The 12,797-nt window shown below is 47.4% G+C and overlaps 1 protein-coding gene across 4 annotated transcripts in view; it reads right to left on the reverse strand.

Annotated features, from left to right (window-relative positions):
* The window catches only part of LMBRD1 (LMBR1 domain containing 1), a 240,092-nt gene that overhangs the window by 48,778 nt on the left and 178,517 nt on the right, over window positions 1-12,797 (reverse strand). For 3 of the 4 annotated variants that reach the window (XM_030555679.1, XM_030555677.1, XM_030555678.1), the window contains one exon: window positions 1,484-1,588. The exons of the other annotated variant lie outside the window; for it this stretch is intronic. In XM_030555679.1, coding sequence (XP_030411539.1) covers window positions 1,484-1,588 — 105 coding nt within the window. The remainder of the gene's footprint in view (window positions 1-1,483; window positions 1,589-12,797) is intronic. 4 annotated transcript variants of the gene reach the window in all.

Below are 12,797 nucleotides of genomic sequence, written 5' to 3' on the forward strand. Positions count from 1 at the left end.
ACCAATGTCAGTGTCCTCACGGAGGCCAACATCTTCAGTGTCGATGCCCTGATCATCCAGCATTAGCTGAGGTGGAGCAGGCACTGTGTGTGCATGCCTGATGAACGCTTACCAAAAACAACTGCTGTATGCCCAACTCACCAAAGGAAAATGGAAACGGGGAGGCCAAAAGAAACATTTAAAAGACATCCTCAAGATAAACATCAAGAGATGTGGCATCGACACCACACACTGAGAGACAGCAGCCCAGGATAGGGGTAACTGGCAAAGACTTGCCAGAGAGGAAACATCCACTTTTGAGGAAAATCACCTTGACTTGGTCACAGAAAAACACCAGAAAAGAAAGGACAGACAACTGTCACACAGCAATCGTGGGCCAAATCTGTCTTCGAACACCACCTGCAACGTCCGCCAATGAGCCTGTGGCTCAAGGATGGGACTCATTCACCAAAGGACCCATGAAAAATAAAAGCTGTGAAAGATCATACTTGACCTCCAGGGATCACCGATGACAAACGATCAAACCGTATTTTACAAAATATCCTATGATTTAAGATCTCTAACGTCAAAATTGGCAGTTTTCTTTATTCCACATGACTGTCACCGCCTCATTTTATTTTCAGTGGGGCTGATGCCAAACTATCATCATTCAAGATGGTTGCCTACAGGCTTCGCATGTGACAGTGGGACTGTCCTTAGTAAAGATGCCTACTCCCTGGACTTTAAGGTTAGCGACTTGGACAGGAAACTGAGGAGATGGGGGAATGTGGAGTTCAGGAGAAGATCTGGGACTGGAGACAAGAGATCATGGGGGAGGAGACCATGGACAAGTGACAATGTGGGCAGGGAAAACAGATAAGGTAATGGTAAGGGAGAGGGAGGATAGATAGGTAGCTCCTCCATTCTCAAGGTTAGGAAAGGGTAAGGGGAGTCTTCTTCTGAGCAACCAATGGGGAGTCTACATTGTTGCAGGCACATTTAAAGGCTAAATTATGACCCTGGAATGTGCTCACACTTTGTGGGCAGGTGACTTCTACCCTCAAAGCTCAAAAATCAGAAGCCAAAAACCCACACACGCTCAGTCTGCCACACCTCTACACTCCACCTCACACATAAATCATGATATTTGAACACTTAAGGTTGGCAAAACATTGAATGTGCTGCTTCCACAAAGATCCCAGACCCTGCTGGCTTGATACCTGCAATTTTGTCTCAAGTTGAAACCGATTACTCTCCTTTAACCAGACCCTCAGGCCAAAACACAATCTAGCTTTTCAAAACATGGTAGAAACTCTTAAGACTCTTGCTAAAACAATTGATTGTAATATTGTTTAAGAAGAATAATTGCTTCACACCATTTTAGTTTTTAGAATGTGGTAGAGAGAAAATTCTGCAAAGTCCTTTTGTATCTGCTACATACATTTTAAATATTTTTATATAGTAATTTATAAATGTTACATTTTAGTAAATAAGTAATATTTACCCTTATCCAAAAGAACCATATACCCATGTTTCGAATCCCTGCCATTGAAGTGAAGATAAAATACATAATAATTGTTGTAATGAGGATATAATCAAGTGGAAAAACCTAAAAGAGAACAATATTAATATATAAAAGAAGAAAACAGAAATGAAAACACTAACATAAAAAATACTCAACACAAATCAAATTACAAGAGTGCCTGAACATCTAATTTTAAAAACAGGTTTCTTAGGACAATGAGATGCTGTATATCAGAACAACTCATTGTGCTAGTGTTTGAGGTGGTAAGGGAAGGAAAAAAATTGCTCAATTTAAAATGTAAGACTGTTAATTACAAATAGAGCTGAAACGATTAACAGTCCAATTCAGAAAAGAGACTGAATAGCTTTATGAATTTTTTCCTAGCTTCATCTCAATTTGAATTAGATATTGTTTCACTCCAACTTCAAAAGTTGGGCTAGACTAGTTAATTCCACTTACAGCAAAGTCCAGAGTTAGAATAGCGCAAGAGGGCTCTTTCAAATGAGTTAATATAACAGATAACATTTATATATAATTTTTAGAGTAAAGTCAAAATTAATATAAATCTTTTATTAAAAATAATACACAATTACCTATGTCACTTACATAGCATTTTTAAAGAAAGTACTGTTGTGAGCATTACTTAGTGGGGATCTGATAATTAATTCTAGTTCATAAATAATATTCACAGAGAAAACATGGCATGCCCCCAGCATCTTAATGTTGATACAGTATTTAGTCCTTTCTCCAGTCATCCTCTTGGTACAGTTTATCCTGTCTCTTTAGTATTTCCAACATTTGTCCTTTTCCTTGTTTCCTTACTCTTAACACTTTGTTTATATCCTGGTTATCTATTGCCTTAATTACTATGATCTCTTATGTGGCTTAAGTGCTTCTGAACTCTTTTCACAGAAGTCTGCCCCCAGTTTTTAGTCCTAACTATGTCTTTTTTTAAAAAAGGAGAAAATAGACAATATAATGACTCTAAAAGTGACTATTAAAAATGTAAAATAACTCCATTCAAGTATTTGTATTATGCATGTTTATCATCTTCATTCTAGAGGGGATGGATCCTCAAGTACTCCAACCCAACATACACCTTGGTTAGGTAGCTAGTCTTCTCGGCCTGGTTTTCAGAGCATGGATTGATGCCCAGTACTCTGGAAACTAGCTTCCTTTAAAGTTGCCCTAGTTTGGGTATGCAGAACAGAGGCAACCCAAATCACTAGTGACAATCTTCTTTGCCTCTGTTGAAGTCAAGGGCACAACCACCCCAAGTGGGATCATTTTTCCATACCATCACCACTGAGTTCAGAGGCCACAAGTTATTCACAAGTCACATGCTATGTTGACTCTCAGGCACTGTTTTTCTTCCTTCACACAAGAGCTCTATAGTTGCCAGCACATTGCAGAAACTGGGAAAGAGGATGGTGAGGCAACCGTGATCATTAATCTTGCTTTTACAGTTAGATTTTTTTCATTGAATTTTATGGGTGATTACAACTTGCCCTTTGGTAGGCTACCAGAACAAGAATACCATATTTCAGACCAATAAATCAGTTTACTACTGAATACCTGTAAAGGATTTTTTTTTTGAGATACCCAATATACACAAACACTAGAGTCTACTTTAACTTTGTATACATATAGACTTCCACACATTGTTTTTTCATCAAAGAGAATGGTTACTTACCCTACAATACAATGGTTCTTTGAGGTGTGTTTTCCATTTCTGCTGTGCATATGCCCTATGCGTGAGATCAGATTATTTTGAAATAACGTCTGTTGGAGCGATGCCTTTGTCCCTGAAAGCCCTTTCCAGCTACCATAGCTGAGAGTAAAAGGGATGAAGCTATCTTAAGCTGCCTCTCGTCCCTTTACAAATAAAAAATCCCAATTTCAGGGCTTAGAATTAGCAGGGATGGAAGTTGGATCATGGAATGTGTGTGAACAACACATTTTGAAGAAAAGACGGTTACTCACCTTTGTAACTGTTCTTCGAGATTTGTTGCTCATATCCATTCCAATTAGGTGTGCACGCGCCATGTGCACGATTGTTGGAATATTTTTACTCTAGCAACACTAGGTGGTTGGCTGAGGCGCCCACTTGAGAGGTGCCCTTATGGCACCAGATATATGCCCCTGCCGACCAAGCGCCCTCTCGGTTCCTTCTTGCCAGCTACTCTGACAGAGGGGAAGGAGGCGGGTTTTGGAATGGATATGAGCAACATCTCGAAGAACAACAGTTACAAAGGTGAGTAACTGTCTTTACTTCAAGTGCTTGCTCATATCTATTCCAATTAGGTGACTCCCAAGCCTGACCTAGGAGGTGGGGTTGGAGTGAATTGTCATGGAGTGAAAGACCGCTGAACCAAATGCAGCATCACCCCGGACAGCTTCACTATCGCATAGTGGGAAGCGAAGGTATGTATTGATGACCAAGTTGCAGCCCTACAGATCTCCTGTATGGGCACATGAGCCAGAAAGGCGGAAGATGAAGCTTGAACCCGAGTGGAGTGGGCAGTAAGGGCGCGTAGTTGGGGCATCAGCCAAGTCATAGCACGCTCGGATGCATGATGTAATCTAGAACGAGAGATGCTGCATGGAGACTGGGAGACCCTTCATCCAGTCTGCCACTGCCACAAACAGCTGGGTTGTCTTTCTGAAAGGTTTCATTCGCTCAATGTAAAAGGCAAGGGCCCTGAGAACATCTAGAGAGTGCAGCTGTTCCCACTGAGAAGTGTGTGGCTTCGGATAGAAAACCAGAAGGAAGATGTCTTGGTTGACATGGAAACAGACACCACTTTAGGAAGGAAGGTGGGGTCTGGTCGCAGCTGTACCTTGTCCTTATGAAACACCATGTATGGTGGGTCCAATATGAGGGCCCAAAGTTCCGACACGTGTCTCACCCAGGTGATAGCAACGAGGAAAGCTGTTTTCCAGGAAAGGTACAGAAGTGACCAAATGGTCATCGGCTCTAATGGGGCACCCATGAGCTTGGTTAGGACCAGGTTGAGGTTCCACATAGGAGCTGGATGCCGAATTTGCGGGTACAGACGTTCCAATCCCTGGAGGAACCTGCTGACCATGGGATTGGAGAACACCGAGAGCCCATTTTCGCCCGGGCGGAGGGTTGAAATCACTGCTAGGTGAACTCTGGTGAATGAAACTGCTAGGCCTTGCTGTTTCAAGGATAGAGATAATCTAGGATGGTAGGTACTGGCACTTCCAGAGGGGCAGTATTGCTTAGGGTACACCAGCAGGAGAAGCGCTTCCACTTGGCCAGATACGTGGACCTAGTAGAGGGCTTTCTGCTACCCAAGAGAATGCGCTGCACCAAGCAGGAGCAATGCAGCTCAGATTGAGTTAGCCATGCAGCATCCATGGTGTGAGATTGAGGGATTGGAGGTCCGGGTGACATAGTCAGCCGTGCTCCTGGGTGATCAGGTCCGGCCACAGCAGGAGAGGAATTGGTGTGGTTGAGGAGTGTGGTGTACTAATGCTGCCTGGGCCATGCCGGGGCAGTTAGTATTAGGCAGGCCTTGTCCCTTTGCAATTTGAGATGGATCTTGTGAACTAATGGGAATGGAGGAAAGGTGTAAAACAGATGGTCTTTCCACCATATCAGGATGGTGTCCGATAGTGAGCCCGGGGACTGTCCCTGGAGAGACCAGAACACCCGGCATTTCCGAATCTCATGAGAGGCAAAGAGATCAATGTGGGGAAATCCCCACTTCCGGAAAACAGAACGGATAATGTCCGGGCGAATCGACCACTCGTGAACCAGGAAGGATCTGCTCAGGTGATCTGCCAAGCTGTTCTGGACTCCTGTGAGAACTGACGCTGCCACCAGGTCTACTGAGTGGGCTATGCAGAATTCCCACAGTTTGATGTTCTCCTGACAGACGGAGGACGACTGTGCTCCCCCTTGCTTGTTGATGTAAAACATGGCCATTGTGCTGTCCATGAGGACTGCGACATAAACGGCCCAGAAGGTGCTTGTGGAAAACCTGACAAGCCAGGCCAATGTACGGGAACTGAGAGCAGTTCATGTGTAGGGTTCTCTCTCGAGAGGACCAAAGGCCCTGTGTATGAAGGTTCGTAAGGTGAGCGCCCCAGCCCAGAGATGACACGTCTGTGATCAGGGCCAGGGAGGGCTGTGGTGCATGGAATGGCACTCCCTTGCATAATAGATTGGGGTTCAGCCACCAAGCCAGGGAGGATAAGACCTCCGTCAGTACCATGAGCACTGTGTCCAAGTCATGCCGGCCTGGATGTTAGACTGATGCGAGCCTGGCCTGAAGTGGACAGAGGTGTAGTCAGGAATATCTGGTCACGAAGGTGCACAACGCCATGTGCCCCCAGAAGACTGAGACACGTGTGAGCTGGAGGAGGTCGGGAAGCTCTGAAGTCTGAGGATAATGGCCACCATGGCCTGGAAGTGGGCATGTGGAAGGTACACACGGGAGAGATTTGAATGCAGGACTGCTCTGATGAAGTCTATTCTTCGGGTTGGCTGCAAACTGGACTTTTTGGCATTGAGCAGCAGGCCCAGTTGTCTGAACAGGCTCATGGTGAACCAAACATGAGATTGCACCTGGAGCTCAGAGTGATCCCAAATGAGCCAGTCGTCGAGGTACGGAAACACTTGGATCCGATGTCGGTGGAGTGAGGCAGCTATGATGGCCATGCACTTTGTAAAGACCCTAGGTGCCGTGGACAGGCCGAAGGGAAGTACAGTATTGCAAGTGCTGATGGTTAACCACAAAGTAGAGGAAATGCCTGCGTGGCAGGTAAATCGCTATGTGGAAGTACGGGTCCTTCATGTCGAGGGCGGCGTACTAGTTTCCAGGATTCAGGGAAGGAATAAAGGTCCCCAGGGAAACCATGCGGAACTTCAACTTTACCATGAATTTGTTGAGTCCGCGCAGGTCCAGAATAGGCCGTAGCCCCCCACTTTGCCTTGAGGATTAGGAAATAACGAGAGTAAAACCCCCTGCCCCTCAGTTCTCTTGGAACCTCTTCTATCGCTCCGAGAGCCAGGAGCAACTGCACCTCCTACAGAAGGAGTTGCTCATGAGAGGGGTCCCTGAAGAAGGATGGGGAGGGAGGGTGGGAAGGGGGGAAAGAAACAAATTGCAGATGGTATCCACTTTCCACCATGCATAAGACCCAGTGGTCTGATGTTATGCGGGACCAAGCAGGAAGGAAATAGGAGAGGTGGTTGGAGAAAGGTGGGAAAGGATCCTGTAAGGAGACTGGTGCTCTGCCCTCGGGTGCCCCTTCAAAAGATTTGCTTGAGCCCTGCCGATGGTTTTCGGGGGTGGGGGGAAGCTGATTCTGGCCTGTCCAAGGGTCAGATCTCCTTCTCCAGAAGACATGGCTGGGGTGGTAGAAGTCCTGTCTGGCCCAAGGATTAGGGTAGGTGCACTGCGGTTGGGGCCGGAAGGGCCTACGCTGCGTCACCAGGGTATGCATGCCCAGTGAGCGCATGATGGCCCGGTTATCCTTTAGACTCTGCAGTCTAGAGTCAGTTTTGTATGAAAATAACTTGTGGCCATCGAAGGGCAGGTCCTGAATTGTTTGCTGCAGTTACAGCAGAAGACCAGATAGCTGCAACCACAAGATGCGGTGCATAGCTACACTGGAGGCTAGAGTCCTTGCCGCCGAGTCTGCTGTATCTATCGAAGCTTGCAAGGAGGTCCTGGCTACTTTCTCGCCCTCCTCTAGCAAGGCCCCCAACTTCTCCCTGGACTTCAAGGAACGGGTTCCTTAAACTTCCCCATCGAGTTCCAGGTGTTGCAATTATAATGGCTCAAGAGAGCCTGCTAGCTAGTTAGCCACCCGAAGTTGTAGACCACCAGTCGAGTATACCTTGCAGCCAAATAAATCCAGGTGCCTAGCGTCCTTGGATTTAGGGGCATGTGTTGACTGTGCCTCTCCCTCTCATTGACTGACTGTACAACAAGGGAGCACAGTAGGGGGTGAATGTACAAATATTCACAGTCTTTGGAGGGAACTAAGTATTTCCTCTCAACCCCCTTGACAGTGGGAGGGATAGAAGCCGGCGACTGCCAGATCGTAGTGGCATTAGTCAGGACAGTCCGGATGAATGGCAAGGCTATACATGTGGGGGTATCGGCAGACAAGACACTCACCACTGGATCCTTGACCTCCACCACCTCCTCCACCTGGAAGTTCATGTTTTGTGCCACCCTGCGCAGCAAGTCTTGGTGCGCACAGAAGTCTATAGGTGGTGGGCCAGAGGTCATGCCTGCAACTGCCTCGTCAGGCGATGAAGAGTATGACAGCCCCAGGACTAATGGTTCCTGGGGCAAGTCTTGCTGGGGAAGGTCCGGCTGTCCCAGTTCTCCATATTAGGAGCATGTGACTCCTATCAGGGCCGCTATCTTTGTGTCCCCTGGGGGGAGAGGGGACGGCAGCTGACCTTGGCCTCTGGGACTCGGGGTTCTGAATGAGCCGAACAAGAAGCCCTGGAGATGACCCCTTGGGCCTGGTGGTATGCTCAAGGGGTCCAGAAAGACCATTGCGGTGGTCCCTGAGCAGGATCCTGTCCCTCGTCCTGCCATTGACCCTCGCCGTCCATATCCTGGTCATGGGCGGGGTAACCACTCTCTGCCTGGGATGACCAAGTTAGGGCAGGAAGGCCAAGGAGGGGCTGACCAGTTGTGCTGTGTTGCACTATCCTGCATCGATGGACCACATCGTAGGGATGGAGATCGGCGCCAAGACCTGGATTGGTACTGCGTTCTGGACCAGGACCGACCATCATACTGGTACCAGATCTGCACACCAATGAAGATCCCCGGGCAGAATGGCGCCGGGACCTACTCCGCAGAGATCGGTGCTGGGAGCTTGACTGGTATCGACCATAACAGGAAGGGGATCTTGTCGAGGTGGAGTGGTGCTGTGAGTATGTCCGGCGCCGAGATGATGATCGGTGCTGGGACTGCGAGCAGTGCCGTGCATGGGAGCAGCATCTAGATTGTGACTGCGATCTGGAGCGATGCTGAGACATATCAGTCTGTGATGGACAGCGTATGAAAGCGGGCTTCCCAATCAATGGAAAGGTCTCCGGGGTAAACAGGAGACTGAGCTCAACCACGATGTGCACCAGGGAATTCATATGGATCGGAGTCAACGGTGCTTGCAGCACTGGAACTGAAGTCTTTGCAGGTCGGTCCGGTCCAGGACGTTTCTCCAATGGGGGCACAGGCAGTGCCTGTGACTGGGCAGGAGCAGCAGGTTGCTTGTGCTGTTTCTGGAGATAGCAAGCAGTGCCATGCCAGCTGCGCTGCTGGAGACATCTGCTGCTGGGAGTCTTTGCCAATGTCAAGTCATTCCAGTGCCAGAGGTGTGCTTCGGACCAACGGCGCCTGGTCTCTGTTCGGGTCCCAGGGCACCAGGTTAAGTGCCTCTTCCATGAGGAGCTGCCTCAAACGAAAGTCCCACTCCTTTTTTGTCTGTTGCTTTAATGCCTTACAGATGCAGCACTTACCTGTTTGATGGGATTCCCTCAGGCACTTCAGGCAGGAGTAGTGGGGGTCTCCCGTAGGCATCAGCTTGAAACCCAGTGACCTAGCCATTAGACTGGGTATCAGGAAGGAGGGGGGAGAGAAACCCTCTTTCCTCCAACTACTATATACACTAACTAACTACAACTAGAAACTATTAACAACTGTAATACAAAACTAACTAGAGAAATAACGAGTAAAAAGCTAGAGAAGTGGAGATCAGCTATGTTGCGCTCCACGGTTCCAATGACTATCACGGCTGGTAAGAAGGAACTGAGGGGGCGCTGGGTCAGCAGGGGCATATATCCCGCGCCCTAAGGGCGCCACTCCAGGGGGAGCCTCAGCTGACCCACCGAGTGTTGCTAGGGTAAAAATCTTCCAATGATTGTGCACGCGGCGTGCGCACACCTAATTGGAATCAATATGAGCAAGCACTTGAAGAACCACAATTATAGTAAATAACCATTCTCTCCAAGTGAGTGAACCATACAGATTCTACTCTTGGTTACTAGCAAGTAGTATCTTGTCTTTAGTGGCTTGTAAGAGGCTTTCCTACTGAAATAGGAACTGAAGGATTGCTTTACCAAAGCTTGCATCTGATCTGGAGGCCTGCAGCAAAGCACAGTGAGTGCTGAAGTTAAGGACTGAACTCCATGTCACTGCTCTACAAATCTCAGGCAGAGTGACATTATTCAAAGAAGCTGTGGAGGTCACCTGAGTTGAGTGAAATGGGAATAAAGTCTGAAGCCCACTTTAGACAGCCTCTGCAATATCTGGGTATCAGTTGTCCTCACCTGTTCTGCAAATGCAACAGTCTTGGTGAGGTTCTGACTGATGTAATCCTGTCTAGGTTAAAAAGAAAAAAGAAAAAGAAAAAAAGGACAGAGCTATAACCACATCCAGGTACAAAGTTTTGCTTTGACCAGTGAAGAATGAAGCTTCAGGAAAAAAGACTGGTAGATGAACAGACTGGTTAATGTGAAAGCCTGAAACAATCATAGGAAGGAACTTGGAGAGCAACCTCAAGGTGACCTTGTTCTTGTGAATGATGGTATATGGAGTCCTTGCTACAATTATAGGCTTTAGGAAGGCTGTCTTTATGGAAAGGTGATAAGAGAGGCAGGTAGCCATGGACTTCAAGAGAAGCTCTATTAAGCCAGTAAGTACCACCTTGAAAGCCCCAGGAGAAGGGATTTGTTTGACTGGTAGAAAGCCATGGATCAATTCTTTAAGGAATCTTGTCACGGTGGGGTGAGGGAGCATAGTGCGACCCCGCCCCAGGAAACCATCTACTGAGGTTGCAGCCAGATGAACAGAGCCCTGCAAATCCATAGATGCAGCTCAGGTGCACAAATTTTGAGTCCATGCAGGATTCTGAGGCACACACTCACCCGAATGAAGCAGCTGTCACCCAGTCTTCAGACTCCAGCTCAGATCTCTAAATTATGCAGCAGCAGCAGACTGCAATATGTGGCAATAGCCTGCTGGGTATTCTGGGAGTTGTAGTCCCCAGCTTGCTCAGATGGAGGAGGTAAACTACAACTCCCAGAAGGGATTGAGCGAAATGCCATTTTGAAAAAGAGATGTGGTTGCACTTTAAACTAGCGGGCAGCAATAGCAGGCACTGTGAAGACAGTAGTTTACTCCTGGGGACTTTCTGTGCCAAAAAATTAAAAATTCTGTGCACAATATTTTAAAATGTTGACAAATTTTATGTGTCAGAATAACACTACATAATCACACCAGTTTTAATTATTTGGGTAATTTATTTCAAAATACCTGTCATCAAGTATGTCTGTAACAATACAGACCAGACACACAAATTCCCCCAGGAGTAGAGAATTAAAGAAACGCCCTATGACAACCCAGTTCCTATTTCTCTGCCCCTTTCTCGGTGATAGCTCAGTGGTTTGAGCATTGGCCTGATAAACCCAGGGTTGAGAGTTCAATCCTTGAGGGGGCCATTTGGGGAACTGGGGTAACAATCTGGGGATTGGTCCTGCTTTGAGCAGGGGGCTGGAATAGATGACCTCCTGAGGTCCCTTCCAACCCTGATATTCTATGATTCTCCTCTCCAAAGCCGAGCCGTGGGCCAGCCACCCATAAGCCCTCTCCCACATAGCCCAGCTGCAGTGCCCACCCCAGCCAATACACCCAAACCCCCTTCTACCCAGAGCCCAGTCACAGGCCCCCCTTCCATCCCAGATACCTGCAGCCGCTCCTCTCAGGAGCCCAGACACCTGTCTCCCCATCCCAGACACCAGGGATCCAGAGAGAGAAACAGCCTGAGGCTTGCACAGAGTTTTCTGCATGCCACCCTCTTCTTCCCTCAGGGCATGCTGGGAACTGAAGCTGCCAGGAACGCTATAGCTCTGCTCCTCTCCTGGCAGTATCTTCTATGTGCAAGCTGGACTCTGCTGGGTCCAGTGATCTCTAGTAGCAGTCAGCAACACTGCAGCCCATTTCTGTGCAAGAAAGGAAATTCTATGTGCAAATATTAATTTCTGCAAAATTCTGCATTGTGCAGTGGTGCAGAATTCCCCCAGGAATTGTTGCTACTGTCTGTCATGGCCAGGTCTGCATGCATTAGAGACGCCACAACTATGTTGAGATGTCTGAGCCCCACCCTGAGAGGATAGTGCTGTTTACGAGGACCCATGACTGTAACCTTCCTGCCTTGAGCAGGGAAGGAAGTATGGTGAGGGCGGAACAGGAAGTCTCTGGGGAGAAGTGGGGGGATGTTGAGGGTTGGGAGTTGACACTGCACAGTGACCCATGGAGCTGCTAGAGCCCAGCAAATCTGTGGATATCTTCAAAAATTGTCCGCATATCAAGGATCGGATGCAGATACAAAATGTTTGTATCCCCGCAAGACTCTACAGGTGAACTTAACTCAAGCTCAGGGATAGTTCTGACTGCTTCAATGATGGCAAATATGCCAATATATTTGAGATCATCATTTGCAGGCATGCCAAAGTTCTGTCGTTCAAATCAAACAGAACATTGTTTCAATTTGCATTGGGAGGTGTCTTTTGGGTAAGGCTTCCTACATTGGAAAAAGGTGTTCAGGACTGTTACCAAGCAATTTGATAGTAGATGTCAACCAGCCAGCATCCAGATTCTCATGGGCGGGGACTCCAGATCTAGATGGAAGACCTGGTTGTTGCTCCGAGGCGGTAGATCACATAGAATTGGCAAGGTGGTTGGCTTCAGAACGGATAGCCTTTGCAGCACTGAATACTAAAACTGCTTGGCCCCCACTGGGGCTATCTAGTTTACATTCCTTTTTTTCCATGAGCTCTCGAGACCCTCGGGGATCATGGCTCTCAGTGGAAAAGCATACACAATGAGAGATCAGAGAAGCATCTGTGAGGAATCCTGAACTCCCACCTGCTCTGGAGCAGAACCTCTAGCATTTGCTGTTGTGGCACATTGCACACAAATCATTCAACAGATACTCCATCTGTGCAAGACTGTTTGATGGACTGAAGCCATGAGGGACCATTCATGATTTTCAGAGAAATCTCTGTTGAGCTGGTCAACCACAGTGTTCAAAAGGCCCAGAAGACGGAGAGCGATTAGAATATTCAGCATCATATTATCCTAAGTCTATATAGCTTCTTGTGGCAAAAGGAAAAGGAGAAGATTGTTCCCCTTGCCTACTGATGTAATCACTCTAGTATTATCTATAAACATTTGCACAGTGAGACCCTACCGGAGGGGTATGCTTTGCATTCCAAACAACTGAGTGTAAGGAC

This window comes from Gopherus evgoodei, chromosome 3 (genome assembly GCF_007399415.2).
Source record: "Gopherus evgoodei ecotype Sinaloan lineage chromosome 3, rGopEvg1_v1.p, whole genome shotgun sequence".
In the NCBI taxonomy this organism is placed as follows: domain Eukaryota; kingdom Metazoa; phylum Chordata; order Testudines; family Testudinidae; genus Gopherus; species Gopherus evgoodei.